Source organism: Mastigoproctus giganteus, chromosome 7, assembly GCF_048544385.1.
Source record: "Mastigoproctus giganteus isolate SK-2022 chromosome 7, ASM4854438v1, whole genome shotgun sequence".
Lineage (NCBI taxonomy): Eukaryota > Metazoa > Arthropoda > Arachnida > Uropygi > Thelyphonidae > Mastigoproctus > Mastigoproctus giganteus.
The window spans coordinates 73,433,205-73,456,071 of NC_143581.1; the positions used below are offsets into that span (position 1 = coordinate 73,433,205).

General features: G+C 38.7%; 1 protein-coding gene across 1 annotated transcript in view; it reads left to right on the plus strand.

Moving 5' to 3' along the window:
- The window catches only part of LOC150082994 (phospholipase A2 SSD387-like), a 40,586-nt gene that overhangs the window by 12,718 nt on the left and 5,001 nt on the right, over positions 1-22,867 (plus strand). The window contains exon 2 of the mRNA XM_090378346.1: positions 12,906-13,047. Coding sequence (XP_090234472.1) covers positions 12,906-13,047 — 142 coding nt within the window. The remainder of the gene's footprint in view (positions 1-12,905; positions 13,048-22,867) is intronic.

The window sequence follows — 22,867 nt, forward strand, 5'->3', positions numbered from 1 at the left end:
CCCCTCAATCACCCCTTTATCCATAGCAGCAATTTGCCTCCAATGCCACACTGCTCCAAATTGTGCAGCAGTCTTCCATGTGCAACAGTATCAAAAGTCTTTCTAAGATCCAAGTATATAATATCAAAGTTATTCCCTGCATCAAGTTCTTTTGTGACTGCATCATAGTATCCAATCAAATTTGTCAGGCAAGACTTCCCCTTAACAAAACCATGCTGTGTCTGAGCTATAACTGTAGTCTTGTCTAGATGATCCTGCAGTGCTTCTTTAACCAGTGCCTCCATTAGTTTTCCGGGAACAGAAGTTAAACTAACAGGTCTATAATTGATCCTCCTTTGTGAACTGGGGACTTTGTGAATTTGCGCATCTCCAGTCCATGGGTACTTCCCCTGAGTCCAAGGAAGCTCTCATAATTATGGCTAAGGGTTTGCTTACTTACTTTTCTGCCTCCTTTAATATAACTGGATAGATCCCATCCACCCCAGGTGCCTTTCTTGTATTTATCTTCAACAATTTCTCCTCCACTTTACTCTCAGTTATTACAATATTCTCTAGCTTACTGCCAGAGTTGAATACACCTCTGGCATTCCCCTTGCTGAATAACTTCTCATGTGTGAATGTCGATGCAAAATATTCATTTAGTTTGTTAGCTACCTGAGCAGGATCATCAAGTTGACCCATCGATATCAAGTGGACCAATCTGATTCATCCCCTTCCTTCTAGAGTTTACATAAGTAAAGAACTCTTTGCTGTTTTTCTCTGCATCCCTTGCCAAAGATTTCTCGTAATCTGCCTTCGCCTACCTAACCTCCTTTGTAACTTGGTTACGGATCAACTTGTATCTATCATAGGCTTCTGTGTCACGTGTTAATTTGTATGTATCCCATGCATTTTTCTTCTCTGCCATATGTCTCATTAGTTCATCTGACATCCATTTAGGCCTAAACCTTGAACAATATTTCTTAGTTGGTATGTAAAGCCTAGTAGCTTCCAAGATAAGTTCTTTGAATGCTTCCCATTTTGAATTTGCTGTTGGTAATATCATCAGTTGGTCCCACTGTATAGAATTTAAATACTGTCTCAGTCCATCGTAGTCGCCTTTACGAAAGCAATAACCCTTCCCTTTACCCCTAATGGTAGTTACCTCTTTGAGTAAATCCCACTTCAGCACACTGTGATCACTGCCACATAGTGGTTCGTTTACCTGCAGATTCTTAATGCAAGAAGAATCACTACTGATAATCAAATCAAGAGTATTACTCCCTCTATTTGCCTCCCGAACATGCTGATATAGAAAACAATGATCCAATAAATCCACAAAAGCCTTGCTAGTGTGTGAGTAACCAGCCCCCAAATTCCAGTCAATATCTGAGAAATTAAAATCCTCCATTATAAAACTCTCTGATTTACTGGCCCACTCTATTTCCCTGTACAATTTCTTATTATACTCATCAGAGTCATTAGGCCTATAGCACACTCCTACTCTCAATTTTGATCTCCGAATGCTTATGTCACACCAAACTGACTCGACACTGCACTGTCCAGCAATGTCGACTGGCTTCACTTCCTTGAATTTTATGTATTTCTTAACTAATAGCATAATCCCTCCTCCCTTCCTATCCTATCCTATCCTGTCTATCCTTTCTGTAGACATTGTACTCCCGAAATTCCAGTTCTGCATTCCTTATATCTGTGTGACACCACGTCTCTGAAATCCCCACAATTTCTGCCTTTGATGTTTTGAGCAATACCTCAAATTCATCAAATTTATTTCCTAAACTCCTGGCATTGGTGTACACGCAAGTATACATGCACCTGTTCTTTTTTTTAGCTACCCTAACACAACCCATGTGTTTACTTGTACCCCAATGATTCCCAGCAGTCTCTGAAATATCCTGCATCTTATTTTCCAGGCTGCGGCTCATTCCAATAGAAGCAGTGCAAGAATCATTTTCACCTCTGCCAGTGGCTACTGTTAATCTATTAGTCCTTGTATCCCCCAATCTAGCAGTTTTCCGACCCACCTAACACTGCCTCGATAGCATCAGCAAACATTCTTGCACCATTTCTATTTAAGTGTATCCCATCCCTGTAGAAGCAGTCTCTCCTGTTAGCAAGTACAGACCAGGCTGGAAAAAATTCTACCCCTTGAGCCTTGCACAATCTTTCCAGGGCCGAATTGATCGACAGGGCTCTCATCATATACTCCCTCCTATCGTGTCTGGGCAGAATTGCAGACACTTTCAAATTCAACCCTAATTCATGGCTTTTTTTCAACAGTGATCTGTACTTGTTAATTCCACCAATCTCCTACTCTTAATATCATTTTTATTATTTTAGTATCTCTAAATTAAATTTTGACTGAAATTTTATTAAAGCAGCAAAGAGCTTAAAGTAGTGGGAATGGTTTGGTTTGGGTGCAGTTGTCTCTTTTGAATCAATTATATTAAGTTCACTTGTTCCCTCTTTGCAAAACTAACTTTAGCTAGATACATTGTGTGTGCACGTCCCAGGTCTCCTACTCTTAATATCATTAGTGCCAACGTGTACAACTATATCACCTTTTGTGCCCTTAAAAGATATCCGCTCTGCAACGTCATCAATCTTTGCCCCTGGCAGACAAAACGTCCAAGAGTGCAGACGATACGAAGGTTGACAGGGTTGTTAATGACACTAATGACAGTATACTGCTGCAACAGGATCTAGAAAAGTTGAGCAGATGGGCTGAGAGGTGGCAAGTGAAAAGTACTGCATATGGGAAGCAGTAACCCCAGAGTAACATATGAACTGTGTGGTACCACACTGACAGTGGTAGAGAATGAAAAAAGACCTGGGGGTAATTGTGCAGGCAGATATGAAGTTTTCTGAGCAGTGCAGACGGTCTGCAAGGGTAGCTCATGGTGTCTTGTCAATGATATACAGGAATTTTTCTAGCAGGGATAAGGTGATTATCCCCTTGTATAAGGCAATGGTCAGGCCACACCTTGAGTACTGTATACAGGTCTAGAGGCCTCATTTTAAGAAGGATGTAGAGCTGTTGGAACGAGTACAGAAAAGGGCAACAAGATTAGTGAACAGAACAAAGGGCTGCTCTTATGAAGAAAGGCTTAAGTTTTGCAAATTACAGTGTCTGGAGACTAGGCACCTGCGAGGTGATCTGACTGAGGTGTATAAAGCCTTGAATGGTTTCAGCATGCTCAATGATGATGGGATTCTTCCTCTTGCTCAGAATAATCACCTGAGAGGGCATAAATTCAAATTGAGGTAAGACGGTTGTAGGATAGATGTGTGGAAGTTTGCCTTTAGCCAGCGGGTGGTTGATTGCTGGAACAAACATCCTCTGTTGTTGTTGTTGTAGAAGTTGGTAGCTTAAATAGATTCAAAGCAGAACTTGATAAACATTTGGAGCAAGGGGATGTGTGAAATAAGGGTGGTTTTTTTTTTTTTTTTTTTTTTTTGCCGATGCTATATAAGCTTGCTTTCTTGCATCATGTACCCTTGCTAATGCTAAATGCTAAGTAAGTACCTTAGAGATTGTCACTTGAGATGCTTTAATCAATCTGAGAGAAATGATTAAAGGTGAAATTTTTTTGGTATTAAAATCAGCAATGGGGGACTATAGACATAGACTAAGATTTTTTTTTTCTTTAGTCTGGTATGAAGTTGTCTTCATGGTTGGTAGGTCAATGGCTTAGTGTCTTGCTGGTTCCACAGAGCATTTAACTCCCTTGCACACCATATGTTTAATACTAATAATAAAATATAATTGTTGTTAATTCTTATATTTAGGTATTATATATGGTTTCATCTTCTCTTTGGAAGTACAAACAATATTTACGTATCATGGCTGGATCCTTCCTGCTCTGACAGCATTATTTCATTATACTTGCATACACCGATGAGCCAAAACATTATGACCAGCGAGTTGTTATGCAACGACATGTGAACTATGGCGCGGGTCTGGACACTGTATAAAAAACACCTGATATTGAGTTCCGTTAATCAGTGTTACTCGTGTTCTTCAGATGGGAAAGGCTGCAGACTTAAGCAAGTTTGACAAAGGCCAAATTGTAATGGCCAGATGACTGGGTCAGAGCATATCCGAAATAGCACGACTGCTGGAGTGCTCACAGTCAGCCATGGTTTGTACCTACTGAAAGTGATCCGAGGAGGGGGAACCCACGAACAGCCGGCGAGGTGTTGGATGACCACGGCTCATCGATGCTCAAGGTGAGCAAAGGCTCTCCCAGATGGCACGTGTCAACAGAAGGGTGATTGTGGTGCAACTCGCCGGTAATTGGAATGCTGGTGATGGGAGTAATGCATCACAACACACAGTATATTGAACTCTGCTGGAAATGGGGCTGTGTAGCTGCAGGCTGGCTGCTCAGAGTGTCCATGCTAATCACGGTTCACCAGCAACTACAATGGGCACACGAGCATTGAAACTGGACCTTGAGTGATTGGAAGAATGTTGTCTGGTTTGTTGAATCACATTTCATGTTGCACCATGTTGATGGCGGAGTACGTGTGCATCGTTTACTTGGGGAAGTGATGGTGGCGACTGTTTCATGCTTTGGGCGATGTTCTGCTGGGATACCCTGGGTCCCAGCAGAACATCATGCATGTGCTGGGCACTTTGTCATCTACCACCTACCTAAACATCATTGCTGACCAGGTACACCCTTTCATTGCAACGGTCTTCCCCTCTAGTGGTGCCATCTTTGAGCAGGATAATGCGCCATGTCACACCGCCTGGATTGTTAGAGACTGGTTCACAGAACACGAGGAAGGCTTCCAGGTATTGCCCTGGTCTCCAAATTTCCCGGACATTGAGCATCCGTGGTTTGTGTTGGAACAGCAACTCCAATCCGTAGTGTCTCAACCACGGACGTTACGGGAGTTGAAGGATCTGCTGGTTATGTGTTGGTACCAGATACCACAAGACACATTTAGAAATCTTGTAGCATCCATGCCTTGCCGGGTACAGGCTGTTTTGGCTGTATGTGGAGGACCAACATCATATTAGGTAGGTGGTCATAATATATTGGCTAATCGGTGTATATCATGATAGAATCTTTCATCTTATTTGTCATTAAGACAATCCAAGTTATTGGAGGAAAAAAAATCAAGATGTGAATAAAACGGTATGTTTTAAGATACATCCGACAATCAATTTTTATAATTGCATCAGTTGCCCGCCAGTTTTTTTTTTTTTTTTATAGTTTCTTCCTTTTTAATGTCAGAAATAAGGATTTAAGACTTCAGAGCACCTAACTGAATGGGTTAAGTTTTCCATAAGCCAAGCTTATATGAAATGGAGGAAATACAAACCGAGGTTCCATTAATGGTGCATATTTGACATTACTTTTTTGGAAAAAAAGTAAAAGTCCAAACTCGTCTTGCACAGACCAGTCATTGACAATGTTGTGCTGTTGCTGGAATATCTCACACATGGTGTGAGATATTCAAGCAATCACAAGCAAAGATAATTGTGATGCTTGATACATCCACTGTGCAATAACTTTCCAGGGTTAATAATTACAGAATGAATATATTTATTTGATTGCATCCTATATTTAGGTCATACTCTTGTACATTTGAAGGGTGCTACACATTTTCTCGAGCTGTTAAGTGGAATTCTGTTTATTGATTTTAAATTGTTTGTCTCTAACTTTTGATTTAAATTTAGTAGTGGAGTATTTTTTCTTTTTTTTTTGTGATTTCCTAATTAAACAATCAACTTTTGCTGGCATTGTATCATGTCGATAGGGATGTTCGAATTCTGCTGCCATTGGTTTACTATTGATATTATTATTATTAGCTATATAGCTCATGGTGCGGTTGTTTATTTGATTTTTAGGAGCATTAGCAACTAAGGCCATATTGCTCCCGGAAAATGTGGTGGTCATTCCCTGACCTTTCCGCATCTTCCGTATTTGGTGGTCCCGGGCTCGAACCCCAGTCTAATCAAGAAGCGTGTGCTACGCACTGCTGTACCTGGTTACGGAGGCGCCCTATATAGTGCAAGGAAGCCTGAGGTTTATGCTTCGCTAGCCAAAAAAAATTCTGAATTACTTACACACACACAGAGAGAGAGAGAGATCCAGCTTAGGATCCTGGGTGTGCCAAGCCCATACTCACCAGATGTGAGCCCCTGGGGTTAATAACAGATACTGGAAGTTTCTGCATTGCTTGTAGCAGTGTAATCAGTATCAAAAGAGGACTATAATTTATAGCACTATTTACGTGTATTAATAACCTACCTTTATCACATAGTCCGTAACATGCTATGTTAATATTCATAGAGCTTTTAGTATCGGTGATTGGGCATATAGAATCTCAAAAAAGGTTGCACGAAAGTGCAAATCACATAGGTTGACGGTAGATAGTTAAATTTATTATCAATTATAACTACCTGATCACAGGTAGTTATAAGTATAACCCTGATCACAACAGCACACTGTCGAGGCATTGACAAGATCAATTTCTGAAGATAATCAAGTGATGGTTTGTGGTTACAAACACGAATTATGGCTTCCTGAAGTTTGCGATGGGTCTATGGGTTTCAGTTTCAGGCTGTTTCCTGGCCAGCTAAGAGTTGTAATGGACCGTTCTTTCAACCATTTCTGAACCTGTAACAAATGTAAAAACTTTATTGTCAAACATTAATGCAGAAATGAAGCTTAAGTAACTACAGAAGTGCCTACTTACACTTTTTGCCCGATGACAAGGAGCAGAGGCTTCTTGAAAGATGCAGTTACTTGGCAGGTTGAAATGGTCTCTAATGGTTAGCAGCAATTTGCCTTCCAATGTAGCCAGGTATTCATTGGCATTTACGGAACATTTTATAAACTGCTGGTGACCTACTCCATGATACAAAATGCATCCCATATCATTTGCCTGCCAATTCCCTACCCACCATTTGGCAGGTAGGGAATTTCACTGTAGACACCGTAGACATGAAGAATGGATGATATTCTTCGCGTCTGCAGTGAATTGTTTGTCTATCTGAGAAAATAACTGACTCCCACTGCTCGGGGATCTAGTTGACATGCTCCTTACACCAAATTAATCGGGTCTTTTTCATTTTTTGCGTGAGGAGGGGCTTCTTCTTAAGATGACAGGCTACAAGTCCATTTTTGAAGAGGCATCTTCTGACTATTACTACACTTGGTACCACTCCTGTATGTTCTTCCTATTCTCTTTTCAGCTTAGACGAAGAAGCTTTATGGATTTTAAGGCAGAAGCACTTCAAACCGTGGTCCTGTTTTGGCCTAGAGACTCGTTTGCATCTGGTTCCTTTTTTCCTATCAGCAGAACCATTATTCTTGAATTTGGAAAGAAATATACTCACTGTCGACTGATAACAAGACATTCTATAAGCAGTATGACGGGAGGAACATCCTTCCTCTCTTAAAGCAACAATAGCACTCTTTCTTCATGGTGTCAACTGCATGTAACTCGCCATCAAGGAATGACTCCAACTCTTGCAGAACATGCTTATATAGCTGAAAGTAACAGCTGTTTCAATATTACATCATCACCTACACGTGTCAGTCTTATCTGATGCAATCTATAAGAAATATTGCTATATACTTAAGTTATTCAGATGAGAATTACAATTTTTAGGGGTGATGCACTTTCTTTGAACACCAGTGTATATATATCCACTTGATATTGATGGTTCGACTGTTGATGATTCTGCTTAGATAGCTGACAACTAAGTATTTTGCATCTACATTCACACATGAGGAATTCTGTAGGGAAGTGGAGGACAGAAACTTATTAAACTCTAACAGGGAGCTTAATGATTTTGTAATACCTGAGAGAAAAGTGGAGGAGAAATTGTTGAAGTTAAACGTGAGAGAGAGTCACCTGGGGTGGATGGGATCTATACAGTTATATTAATGCTGGTTGCACCCTGGAGGTAGCAAAGGAAGTAGACCCTAGCCATAATTATGAGGGCACTCTTGGACTCATGGGAGGTCCCCACGGACTGTCCATATGTATCCGCAATTCACAGAGGGGGAATGAAAGGAGATATGAGTAATTACGGACCTGTTAATTTAACTTTTATTCTGGAGAAAATAATGGAGTCACTGGTTAAAGAAGCATTACAGGATCATCTACACAAGACTGCAGTAATAATTCAGACACAGCATGGTTTTGTTAAGGGAAAGTTTTGTATGACAAATATGATTGGATACTATGATGTGGTTACAAAGGAACTGGATGCAAAAAATAATTGATATCATATACTTGGATTTGAGTAAATCTTTTGATACTGTTGCACATGGAAGAGTACTATACAGACTGGAGCAGTATGGTATTAATGGAAAGTTGCTACAATGGATAAAAGGGTGGTTGAGTGGGAGAAGACAGTGGTAATCAATGTATGTTGCTCTTTGTTTACTAATGTTATTAGTGGAGTTCCCCAGGGTTCAGTATTGGGCTCCCTGTTGTTTTGTATAGTTATCAATGATATTGATGAAGATATAACAGGCTAAAGTCCAAGTACACAGATGATACAAAGGTTGGCATGGTTGTTAATGATAGTAATGGCAGTGTGCTATTGCAACAGGATCTAGAAAAGTTGGGCAGATGGGCTGAGAAGTGGCAACTGAAGTTTAGCATTGACAAATGCAAAGTGCTGCATATGGGTAGAAATGAAACCCCAGTGGGGTTTCTTTTCTACTGGGTGGTGTTATATTCAGGGTAGTGGATAATGAAAGAGACCTGGCGGTATGGGGGTAATTGTGAAGTCAGATATGAAGCTTTCTGAGCAGTGCAGACAGGCTGCCAGAGCAGGTCATGGTGTCTTGTCAATGATATACAGGAATTTTGCGGGCAGGGATAAGGAGGTGATTATCCCCTTGTATAAGACAATGGCCAGGCCATACCTTGACTACTGTGGAAAGTGCTGGAGACTTCATTTTAGGAAGGATGTAGAATTGCTTGAGCAAGTACAGAGAAGGGCATCAAGATTGGTGGGAGGAACGAAGGGGGTCCTCTTACCAAGAAAAGCTTGTTCTGTATATTGCAGTGTCTGGAGACTAGGCTCCTGCAAGTTGACTTGATTGAGGTGTATAAGGTCATGAATGGGTTGAGCAGGCTCAATTCTGGTGGGATTCTTCTTCTTTCTCAAATTGCAAACCTGAGGGGGCATAAGTTCAAATTGAGGAGAGACAGTTGTAGAATATATGTTCAGAAATTTAATTTTAGCCAGCGGGTAATTGGTTGCTGGAACAAACTTTCATCTGTCATTGTGGAAGTTGATAGCTTAAATAAATTCAAGCAGGAACTGTACAAACTTTTAGAGGGAATGGATGTGTGAAATTTTTTTATTTTATTTATTTATTTATTTTTTTGGGCTGATGCAAATAAGCTTGGTTTTTTTTTTTTTTTTGCATCACATTCCTCTACTACTCTGTAATGTAATAATGTCAACTTCATAGCATAACCGGTGCATAGTATTATTAATGCAGTAGGATATAAGTTTAGTATTTTTAATTATATTGAAATTTAATCGAAATTGTGCCTCAGAGCAGCAAAAAAAAAAAAAAAAAAAAAAAGGCTCAAGGTAGCAGGAGTGCTGTGACTTGGGGGAGAACTGAGGGGATGGATGTCCTCTGAATCGGCCTTTTGAAATGTACTTCTTGTCTGATGTTTGTTGACTATCAGGAACGAACGGGACATGATATTGGCAAGTGGAATGTCTCTGTGTGTGCTCGATGTAAGGAGTGGGGATGTTGGGTGCCAACTCAGTGTTGTTGCACCTTAATGAGAGCTTGAGGGGCAGGGTGAAAGCCTTCAAAGGATTTAAATTGTGGGAGCATCAAGTCACCGATAGCAGAATGTGCTGGTCCCAAAGGAGCTGGTTGTTGTCAGTGACTCTATTGTCAGGGAAATATATTGCTCAAAAAGGATAGGTAGAATAGGACCAGAGTTTGTCTGTCAGGGGCAAAAGTTGATGACGTACAGCAGGTATCAACTTTTAATCACACAAAAGGCGATACTGCTATACACGTTGGCACTAATGACATTGAGTAGGAGAGAACATTAACCTGTAAGACTTACTTATGGGATAATGTTGAAAAAAAAAATTGCAAGTTAGGGTTCAATTTGTTCAATCAATTTGGCCATGGAGACATTGTGCAAGTCTCATGGGGTAGAATTTTTCACAGCATGGTCTGTGCTTGTTAACAGGAGAGACAGCTTCTACAGGGTTGGGACGCATGTAAATAGAAAGGGTGCAATAATATTTGATGATGCTATCAAGGTAGTGTTAGGTGGGTTGCAAACTGCTATCTTGGGTGGGGGGACACACAGACTAATAGATTAAAAATGGCCACAGGCAGACTACTTCTATTGGAAGGAGCAGCTGCATGGAAAGCAAGGTGTTGGGGATTTCTAGAACTGCTGGCAGTCATCATGGAAAAAATAAGTACATGGGCTGTGTTAGGGTAAATAAGAGTAAGAACAGGTCCATGTATACTTGCATTGTACACCAATGCTAGGAGTATAGTAAATAAATTTGATGAATTTGAAGTGCTGGTCAAGACATCAAAGACAGATATTGTTGGGATATAAGAGACCTGGTGTTACACTGATACAAGTAATGCAGAATTTGAATTTGGGGGAGTACAATGTATACGGAAAGGAGCAGGGGTTATGCTGTTAGTTTGGAAACACAAAATCTAAGGCAATGCATCCAGTTAACATGGGTGGCCAGCACAACGTTGAGTCAGTTTGGTGTGACATAAGCACTGGGAAAGCAAAAATGAGATTAGGAGTGCTATAGGCCTAATGACTGTTAGTACAATGAACAACTGTACAGAGAAATAGTGGGCCAGTAAATAAATCAGAATGTCTTATAATGGGGGATTTTAACTTTCCAGATATTGAATGGAACTTGTGTGTTGGTCACTCGTACACTAGTGAGACTTTTGTAGATTTACTGCTGTTTTCTACAGTAGCATGTTCGAGGGTCAATCAGAGGGAGTAATACTGTTCATCTGATTATCAGCAGTGATTATTCATGCATTAAGAATCTGCAGATAAAAGAACCACTAGGTGGCATTGATCACAGCATACTGATGTGGGATTTACTTAGAAGATGTAACTACCATTGGGGGGTAAAGGGAAGGGTTTTGCTTTCGTAAAAGTGACTATGGTCTCAGACTGTTTAAATTCTTTACAGTGGAATCGACTGATGTTACCAACAGCAAATTCTAAATGGGAAGCATTCAAGGGATTAATTTTGGAAACTACTAGGTGTTTCTTACCAAGTAAGAAATACTGTTCAAGGGTTAGTCCTAAATAGATGTCAGATGAACTAACAAGACTCGTGGAAGAGAAGAAAAATGCATGGGATGCATGTAAATTATCGAGAAAGTGACACAGAAACCTTTGCCAGATATAAGCTCTATAATCAAGTTACAAAGTAAGTTAGGCAGGCAAAGGCAGATTACGAGAAATATTTGGAAAAGGATGCAAAGAAAAACAGACACTTCTCTACTTATGTAAACTCTAGAAGGAAGGGGATGAATCAGATTGGTCCACTTGATATCAGTGGTTAAACTGTTGATGATTCTGCTCAGGTATCTGACAAACTGATTGAGTATTTTGCATGTACGTTCACACATGAGGAATTCTGTAGAGGAGTAGAAGCCGGGAGCTAAATGACTTTGTAATAATTGAGAGAAAAGTAGAGGAGAAATTGTTGAAGTTAAATGTAAGAAAGACACCTGGGGTAGATGGGATCTATACAGTTATATTAACTGAGGCAGCAAATCCTTAGTGATAATTTTGAGACCATCCTTGGATTCAGTGGAAGTCCCTATGGACTGGAGAAATGCAAATGTGACACGAGTAATTACAAACCTGTTACTTTAGTTTGTGTTCTGGGGACAGTAATGGAGTCACTGGTTAAAGAAGCAATGCAGGATCATCTAGACAAGACTGCAGTTATAGTTTAAAACACAACATGGTCTTACAAATTTTATTGGATGCTATGATGTGGATGCAAAGGATAATTTTGATATCATATACTTGGATTTCCAGAAGGCTTTTGATAGTGTTACACATAAAAGGCTGCTGTAGAAATTGGAGCAGTATAACATTAAGGGAAAGTTGCTGCTGTGGATAAAAGTTCAGTGGGGAGAAGGCGGACAGTAGTAATCAATGGACACTGCTCGTCGTGGACTAATGTTATTAGTAGATTTCCCCCAGGGTTTGGTATTGGGACTATTGTTGTTTTCTATATTTATCAGTGATATTGATGAAGGTATAACAGGCTTAATGCCCAAGTTTGCAGATGATACAAGGGTTGTTAATGATAGTAACGACAGTACGCTGCTGCAACAGGGTCTGGGAAAGTTGGGCATCACTGAATGCCCAATGAATGAAACATCACTGACTGGTTTGGACCATGCATGAGAACAGCAAAAATGATGGTGCTGCTAAACTGTTGGAATTTTGTTTTGTTTTCTGCTATACATTGATGTTTGTGATGCGATGAGAGTTCACAAAGTGAACTCTCATCGCATCATATGCTTTCTCATCATACTGGCGATTAATACATAAAAATCACCAAAATGGAACTTAAAGAACTAATTAATGAATTTGTAAACAAAAGACAAGGAAAATGTATTTTTAAATAAGAACCAAATTTAAAAACATAATAATAGCATTACAAATTAAATTGCTTACTTTGATGCTTAAATATTTTTTTTTTATACTTTAGAATTGCTGAATACCACTTGAAATGTACATTATACTCGTAAATATTTTTACAAGTAAGGAATTGGCATCTGATTTAATTACACAACCAATATTTTTCATAAAACATGCTGATTAATTACATTTGATTGGCAAATCTAATTTTGTATATATTTTTCTAGGTATACACCGGCACAGGCGAACTGCTTTATCCCTTGCATCAATGGTATGGCATATGACAGGATTATTTCCAACAAAGTTTGCACCTTATGGTCATTACTGTGGATTGGGTGGCAGAGGCAATCCTCTGGATTATATTGATAAGTAATTATCTAAAATGTGCGATTTAATTTGTTTATGAACTAAGATTACAGATACAGTTTAGCAGCTACATTACATTTCACATAATTTAATTTTCAGGCATAAAGCTAATCAATGCATTAGTAGAGGCATATGATACAAGCTTATATAGCATCAGCCAAAAAAAAAAATAAAAAAACAACCCCTCCCATTTCATCCATCGATTCACTCCAAATGTTTGTCTAGTTCTGTTTTGAACTTATTTAAGTTGTTGACCTCCACTACAACAGATGAAAGTTTATTCCAATTATCAACCACCTGCTGCCTAAAGGCAAATTTCCACATATTTATTCTACAATTGTCTTTCATCAGTTTTAATTTATGTTCCCTCAGGTGAGTAATCTAAGCACAAGGAAGAATTCCATCAGCATTGAGATTGCTCAAACCATTCAAAGCCTTATACATCTCAATTAGATCTTGCAGGTGCCTAGTCTCCAGATGCTGCTCAAGGTGTAGCCTTATACAAGGGGGCAATCACCTCCAAATTCCTGTATATCATTGATGAGACACCATGAGCTACTCTTGCAGCCAGTGTGCACTGCTCAGAAAACTTCATATCTGACTACACAATTACCCCCAGGTCCTTTTCATTCTCCACTACCTGAGTGCAGTACCACCCAGTTGGTATGTTACTCTAGGGTTAGTACCCATATGCAGTACTTTACATTTGTCAATGTTAAACTTCAGTTACCACTTCTCAGCCCATCTGCTCAACTTTTCCAGATCCTTCTGCACAAGTGTACTGTCATTAACTACCCTGCAAACTTAGACATGAAGCCTGATATATTTTCATTGATAAATACAGAAAACAACAATGGGGCCCAAAAACCCTGGGGACTCCACTAATAACATTAGTTCACGAAGAGCAGTGTCCATTGATTACCACTGTCTACTCCTTCTCAACCATCCTTTTATCCATCATAGAAACTTGCCCTTAATGCCATATAATGGTAGCATATTCCAACAAAATTAATTTTATTGTAGTCTGATTATGACAACAATTGGCTCAGATGGGTATATATTAGTGGCAATTGATGCAAGGAAGCAAGCTTGTACAGCACAGCAAAAAAAACCACCCCCTACTCATTTGCCCATCTCCTCTAATAACACCAGCCAACAAAAAATATTTTTTGTCATACCTCCGCAATGAAATGTGATTCTGAAAATCACCATAAAAAGTCTATCATGTCTACATCTAAAGAGATATATAATTCAAGTTCGTAATAATGTAGTGAATTTTTTGGCTGGTGCAGCATAAGCCTCAGGCTTCCTTGTTCCATGAGTACTCCCAGCAGGTCTTGAAATCTTCGATACCTTGCATTCAGGCTGCTGCTTGCTTCAGATAGAAGCAGTGCAAGAATGACTTTCACCTCTGCCTACATCTACTGTTAATCTACGTAGAAATTTTCAACCCATCTAACATTATCTTGATAGCATCAGCAAATATCGTTGCAGCCCTTCGATTTAAGTGTATTCCATCCCTGTAAAAACAGTCTCTCTTGTGGGTAGGATTACAAACATTTTGAGTTTCGATCCTAACTCGCAACTTTTTTTTTCAGCATTGCTTTGTACTCATTAATTAAATCCTCAGTTCTTCCAATATTAATATAATTAGTACCACCATGTACAATAATATCACCTTTTATGCCTTTAAAAGAATAGAATTTTTTCTTGATATATATCCCATTTTCCTGACAGTCTAGTCACCAACTGTAGCTACTTTCTCTGGGGCAAAGGCTGCATTTGTGGTGTATGATGCTGGAACACAGGCTTGAGCACTTGATGGGGAGTGCTTTGAAATCCTTCAAAGACACAACTGCTGTTCTTCAAGCAAAAGAACTCTTTATTGCATACAGAAGGCATACACAATACCCTTCACCACTACAAGCCAGGGGTTAAGCTCTCGTATAATCCCATCAAAACAGAGTTTGCACTTAACCTCCCTCCTCACGCTCTTTGCAACGAACACGCACACACACGCACACACAAAGGTTTCCCCTATTGCTGTATCATGTCTTGATGCAGGTAGCTTTGCAAAAAGAGCACAAGTTTGTTTGTTATTTGATTTTTAGGAGCATTAGCAACTAAGGCCATATTGCTCCGGGGATATGTGGTGGTTATTCCTTGACCTTTCCGTATTTGGTGGGCACTGGCTTGAACTCCGGTCTAATCAAGAAGCGTGTGCTATGCACTACTGCACCTGGCTACGGAGGCGCCTAAGAGCACAAGTAATACACATTATACAGTCATGATTTGTTGGAAAACTGCCTTTGGAAGTTTCCCCTAAACCAAAGCATTCGTGCTAATTTGCTTTGCTCTAGTCTGAGGTATGATTTTTGTATAAATTTAATTTAAAAATAACACACGCCAGCAATACAAACTACTGTTTCAGAGTATATTATATACTACTTGATAAAAATCACCTAATTAAGACACTTTATAAATTTATAGTATCAGAGCTCTTCTGATACTAATTACACTTCTACAAAACATGTAGAAAGCCTCCAAGTATCATATATGTTAATACTGTAACAATGGTGGAGAAATTTGAATGTTGTTATTGATACAACACAATGTTAGCTGCAGCCACTGTTGAATAACCCTTTGAGATAACTCACAAAGGGTTATTCACGGAGCCGTGATCCTAAAATCATGGCAAATAATACTGTCAATTTACCTTTTCTCTCTTCATGTTTGACGCCACTTTTGTAAGAAAATACCTCTTTAAAAAACAGTCACGTGGAATGGTTTATTTTGTATTAATATGGCTATTTATCATCTCTGGATCTAATTAGATTTTGATGGCTACGTGTGAAAGAAATGTGTACAAGGGGTGATCATTTAATTCGTGGACTGGTGTGTGATTTTTATCTTGTCATCATCTGAATCTTCTGCGGATTTCTCTTTGAAATACTTTCGCCACGGTTGTACCTACACATTAAGTGCTTCTTGCAAACCATTTTTTTGAAAGTGCTTCCATTGTGTTGAATGCAAAATGCTTGCCTTTCAGAGCTTTATTCAGACATGGCAGCACCTCTGGCAGTGATCACTACCTACACAATATTAGCCATATTGGGCTTGGCATTGTCTTGATGGAGAAACCACTTCCCACTGGAATATGGGCATCCTACCAAGACACTCATTACTGATGCTTCATTTATCTCTTTAATTGTTTAAGCCCTGTCTGACACGATATGCGTTTCAAAATAATCTTCAGTGACATGGGGCTAAAAAAAAAATCTTGCACCACCTACCTTCTCATTTTATAATTGGTTATACCCTACTTAAGCACCACATATCAGCAGCTATAAATATGTTAATAGGCCTTCAAAGAAAAAGCAGTATGATTGTGAATGGCAGACTTCAGAACAAAATGATAAGAGGGTGCCACATAAGTAATTGGCCTCTGCATGACATTTCAAGAGCACTGAAAATCCCTAGGTTGGCAATTGGATGAGTGAATCTGCGACAGGAAACCCTACAAAGAATCCTCCACTCAAAACACAGATCAACATCATTGTGGAATCCGCAGCACTAATATAGTGCACAGGATGCTGCTTGATATGGTTTATCATGGTCATTCAGCCATACTCAAGGAACCAGCTTGTTGTGCTTTGGAGTGACAAGTCATGGTACATAGTCCTCAAATTGAGGAAGTTTCAACTATCTGCTGGCCAAAGGCAAATTTCCACACATCTATTCTACAACTGTCTTTCCTCAGTTCCACCTGAGGGGGCATAAATTCAAATTGAGGAAAGACAGTTGTAGAATAATGTCCAGAAATTTGCCTTTGGCCAACGGGTAGTTGATTGCTGGAACAAACTTCCATCTTTGTCATGGAAGTTGATAGCTTAAATAAATTCAAGGAGGGAAGGGATGTGTGAAAAATTTTTTTTTTGTCTGATGCTCACATGTGTCTACTACTACTGGACTGTATCATCATCATGATAATCTGGAACTGTTAGTTGTTTTGGACAAAGCTACAAATGCTGAGGTCTGTCTAAGCATCCTCGACAATGTGTTACCTCTGCTGTTGCAACTTGGAGAAGGCCATACCTGTATCAGCAGGACAACATTATGTCATACTGCTTGTGTTGTGACAGACTGAATTGAGGACTAATTCAGCCCTACTTTTTGATGTCCTAGCCTCATTCCTGTAGAGGACCTCTGGGATGAATTTGGTTGTTGGGTGCATGTGAAGAGAAACTACCAAAAAAAAAAAAACTAAACTAATCACTCCTTTAAAGACCAAATGGCAGAAAATATCAAAAGTTGCGATAAAGGCCTAAATATTTTGGCACACATTACTTTTACTGTAAATAAAGGTTATATGCAGGTGTCCAGATATTATTGAAGGGCAGTATACATGCTCTCTCTCTCACATACGCATGTGGTGTTTTAGTTTGAAATGTACCAGGGGTTTAGCTCAATTACTTTAGGCTATTTGTCATCTAGAGACCTTTTCTGCCATTAAAATTTGACTAAGTATTACTGTTTAAAATTTTGCCTCTTCAGTTTTGTCTGAATACATTACTACTGCACAAACATAAACCAATTTTTTTTTTTTTTTCAAATAAAAGTTATGTTCACTCTTCCATATACATATTTAATTGTGAACACCTGGCCATGAGTGCAGTTGTCATGTCTCGTTGTTGTTATTTGGTTTTTAGGAGCATTAGCAACTAAGGCCATATTGCTCCGGGATATGCGGTGGTCATTCTCTGACCTTTCCGCATCCTCCATATTTGGTGGTGATGGGCTCGAACCCCTGTCTAATCAAGAAGCGTGTGTTACGCACTGCTGTTCCTTCCCACGTCTCAACCACTGTATTTGTTTTAAATTTACTTTCATATAAAATCACTTTACGTTTGTTATGAGTATAGAGATGCAATTTTTCCTGTTTTAAACAAAAGAGGAGGAAAAACATTCTCATTAAGAAAAAGCAATTGTTTAGGCAAATTTTTAATTTAGAAATCGCCTCAGTGGGCAGGACAGTAGTGCGTAGCACACGCTTCTTGATTAGACTGGGGTTCGAGCCCGTGACCACCGCATATCCCCAGCTCGGATAAAGGGTTGGTGTCAGGAAGGGCAACCGGCCACAAAAATTGCATGCCATATATAATGAAAAAAACATCTAATGATATACAGGAGACCGCAGCACTCAAGATTACCCTAAGATTGTGGTCAGGTTGAATTTCTGGAGGTCAAAACAATTAAGCAGTTTCCAGTTTATTGGGCTTTTTCTGTTAGTGCAATCTATTATAAATGGATCGTATTGAAGCTTGAATTCTGTATGTTATTGTGGTGAAATGTGTTTCCCCTTTCACAAAATCTTCAATCATATAAAAATCAAATATTCCGATTTTTTATGTTTCACAACTGTTTGCCGTGCCATGTTATTTTGGATTGCTCCCTCCACACCACACACACTAACTAGTTAGTATGTATGCGTAAATTTATTTTTATTTTGCTAACCTCTGAAAAATATTCATATTTTTGCATATTAGAATCTCTGTTTAATTCACAAACATGATCACAATGACCGATGCTTACTACAGTGAGACCATCATAAAGTGGGGTTCCACTGTATTTTTAACTGTTTACATGAAACTTTGCATAATTGGGGCAGTCACTTAAATCTGGCCAAAATGTACTAGTCCCGATGTGTCCCAAATAACCGGAATCCACTGTACTTTGGCCTATTTTAAATCAGATGTTAAATGGCTTAAACCTAAAAATAAGTGGAAGTAGTATTTACCCACTGTGTTTTGATTTTACCCCTCTGTACCCTGTATATTTTACACTCTGTGATCACTAAATTGTGACCACCTACCTAATATCATGTTGGACTAACATTATTCACCTAACGCATTGACATCCGTAGGAATCCGCACCCATTCTCCCTGCAAGGCTTTCTAGTATCCATACACCTCACTTCCCATTCCAAAACATCACACAGGTGCTTAGTTGGGTTGGGTTGAGGTCAGGTGAATTTGGAGTCCAATCAAGATGGATGATAACTTCGTCTGTGTTCCTACCACTTGTGCACAGTCATCTTGGAAGTTCCTGTTTCTGTCTGGGCAAAAATGGAACACGGCAGGGTGCATGTGGTCTCCTAAGAGCTGCCAGTAAAAGTTGCCTCATATTAACCAAATACTGCCACCTTGCCCGATAGGTCCATTGACTAGTGTTGCTTGCACCACACACACAGAGGCATCCATCAGATTGTTTCACCAGGTATTTGGACTCATTTGACCAGCACATATTTGTTTCTAGACCTTCAGTGGCCCGTAGTATTTGCCATTGATTGGAAGTGAGGAGACGCTGTCTCTTGGGGAACACCATATATCTGAGTATGCAGTGCATCATCATTTGGGATATTCTACAAGTATGGGCTTGGCACACCCAAGGATATCATCTTTCTTGGCGATTCCCTTTTTTTTTTGGCTGGTGCAGCAATAACCTCAGGCTTCCTTGCCTGATAATAATGTCATCTGTCGCAGTGATCTGCCACTGAGCCAGTACAATGTGCTCCACCCTTCACTCACCACGAACATCCATCTTATGTAATCCTGTACAGTTTTGGTCCATTTGACACCATTCTTTGTATACCTTAACCACAGTGGGCAGTGAGTAACCAACAAGACATGTCATTTCTGATATGGAAGCGCCCAGTGCACAAGCTCCCATAACTGCTATCTTATCATTTTTACTTGCATGACCAGATGCAAATTATCAATCCTGTAGCATACGAAGCTATTCAGTTTTTTATGCTGTGAGCTAGACGTCGATGTGGTTCCGGCAACATGAAGGATGTTCAGGTACAAATAATCGTAATGAATTACTTCCTACATAAAGGGATTTTTTTTAAACAACTAATACACAAAAAAAGTGTATTAGTTGTTGGTTGACACTTTTAATTGACCAATAAGGTGCACTTTGCCAGTGCCTCCAGAAATGATCTGGTCTGTATTTTTTTTTCTCAGTAAAGTAGCCCTTAAGTTGCAATTTACATTACATCAAGGGTATGATATGAGTCATTATGTGCCCCTGCAATGGGTTCCTTTTTAGTTGTGTGTGATACTGTTAATCCCTAGTTTTACTACATCTGAGATTTTGGGTTGACCTACTTTCTAACCATTTCTTTGCTATATCCAATACTGATACTAATTTAGAAATACAGGTAAGGGGAATGCTTACACATCATTCATACAGTGATATTGCCAGTGTTTTAATTTAAGTAGAGGTGGATATCGATATTTGTTTTGGAATTATATTAAATATGGTAAATTGAAAATTTATTATATTAATTTTGAAACTTCAAAATAATGCTAGTGATTTTATTTATATAAAAAGTTTTTCAGTTGGGGGGATGAATTTGAATAAAAAATGTAGGTCCGTGCAGACCTCTACTGTAAGCTGTGTATATTTGTATTACATAAGATGTTTCTACTGATACCTTCCACAAGTATACAGATTCATTATCAGTATGCCACACCTTACTCCCAGAGTGAGATTCTGTACTACACTATACTATTAATGCACAATAGATACATTTAGAGATTATCAGCATTTGTCTTTCATAATCTAAAAGCTTGGAAATAAGGTGCTTTCTCTTTGCAGTGCTAACAGAAATGCAACCTAGCTGGCACAAAATGATCAGGATACACCTCTGCTTCCCAGTTTTCGTGAAAGTTCAGGTAATAAAAAAACTGCTGACTTCTGGATCTGTATTTATGTTTCTACAAGAAAGCACCTATAAGTAATGCCTTTATAGAATTGGGGGGAGGAGGTCAATACAGCCAAGGGTGTCGACATTTTTTTTAAATTGAGGTTACCTCAATTAAAAAAGAGAAATTTATGGCCTATATTTCTTGAACATCAAGAAGTACACACAGAAGGTATAGATGTTCCATCACACAAGATTTATATTGACATCTGAGCTGACATGCATGTTTTGGGGCAATTCTGTGCCAGAATTGTGTATAAGGCAGGAAATACTTATCTATAATTTTTTGGAGCAGTGATATTTCCACAACTCATTTCTGAATATTTAATGCCCATTATGTTGTGGAAAATATTCAGAAATACAATTTGATTGGATTTATGAATAGTAAAAATTTGTTCTTGTTTATACTCTGGCACGACTATCAGGTCAGTAGAGTTTTTTTTGATTTATTGTTAATCGTATTTAGCAGTCACGGGTTTGAACCCCTGACCACTCAGCTCTGTCAAAATTGTCATGGTCTCTACATTTAATCCAGATGTAAAGATTCCTGTTTAAAATGATCAGTTGTCACTAGTTTGTTCATTATTTTCTGTCTCTATATACCTTAAACCTTGGCTCAAAATTCACAACAGCAGAGTGTGAAATAATTCTTGTTTTCTGGTCTGTTAAATTTTTCTTTCATTAATTTAAACTGGTTACTGAAATTTGATATATATAAGTTTTTTGTTTAATTAAAAAAAACTTCATTATTTTTTTCATGGCTTACTATCTAGGGAAGCTTTTTAAGTCAACTTGTGGATAATTAAAGTGAGCCCAAGCCTGTTCCCCTGTCAGTGGAGAGAAGAAAGCTTCCCCAAGTAGCAAAAGAAGAATTTTTAAAATTATTTTAACATCTGTATTAAAATGTAATGCAGCCTGTAATACTTCTTAATTTCTGCAGTAGACTAAGGATTTACATATTCAGTGAGAAGTTTCTCTTCTGCACACCACTGGGGCCATCCAGTAAAACCTGAAACAACTTTGATGGTACCTTGAGTTTTTAATGAGTACAGTAAACCCCCCGCTATCGCAGTTTCGTGGTTGCTGATTTAATATAAAATGAAACCTAAAAAAAAAAATGTGAACATTTTCCACCATAGAAAAACATGGGTGGGGGAGAGGGGTGACAAAATCGCGAGCGTGGATGTTTCTCGCTAATCCTTGTTCAGTATGTGTTATGCGCTTGTCATTTGCTTTTAATTTATATGCTTACAAAAGTGATAAATCTAGCATTTTGCAGTGTAAAATAGACTTTTTTTGAGCGTGTTAACGGAAGAAAGTGACTTTATTGTGGACAAGTTCTTTCTAACCCGTACAAAAATATGGCTACGAATAACAAGGGAAATGTGAAAAGATCAAAGAAGGTAGTGATGACATTAGCGAATAAAATTCAGTTATTAGACAACATTTTTAATGGTGAAAGTGTCTCGTCAGTGGCAAAACATTATAAAATCAATAAGTCAACGGTACGATCAATCAAAAAATCGGAAGAAAAAATCCGCTGTAGTGTCCGTGAAAACGTGCTAATTGCTTCAAAAATTTGCTCTGTAACTCGTGATGTTAAATTAGAAAAAGCTTTAAATCTGTGGATAGAAGACCGAACTCAAAATAAAATTCCGTTAAGTTCACTCATCATTCGTGAAAAGGCAAAACTCCTTTATCAACACTTTAGCAAAGGCGCTGGTTTGAAAGATTTGTTTGAAATTTCTAATAAATATTACATTTAATATTAAATTGTTTCTTATTTTCATTTCAATGCCATATGTTTGCATGGCATCGAAATAATATGATTATGTTTCACTACGTACATAGTCATATTATGAAGGTACATATAATATATACATAGACAAAATTTTAGACTAGTTTTTCATACTTTGGAATGGGAGCCATAACTAGGTATTCGCGGCATTTCTCAGGAACATAACCCCCGCTATTTGCGGGGGTTTACTGTAATGTTATTTGACTCATGGATAATGCTATCATTTCTAAAGTGAGCAAAAGTCCAAGCTGTCAGTG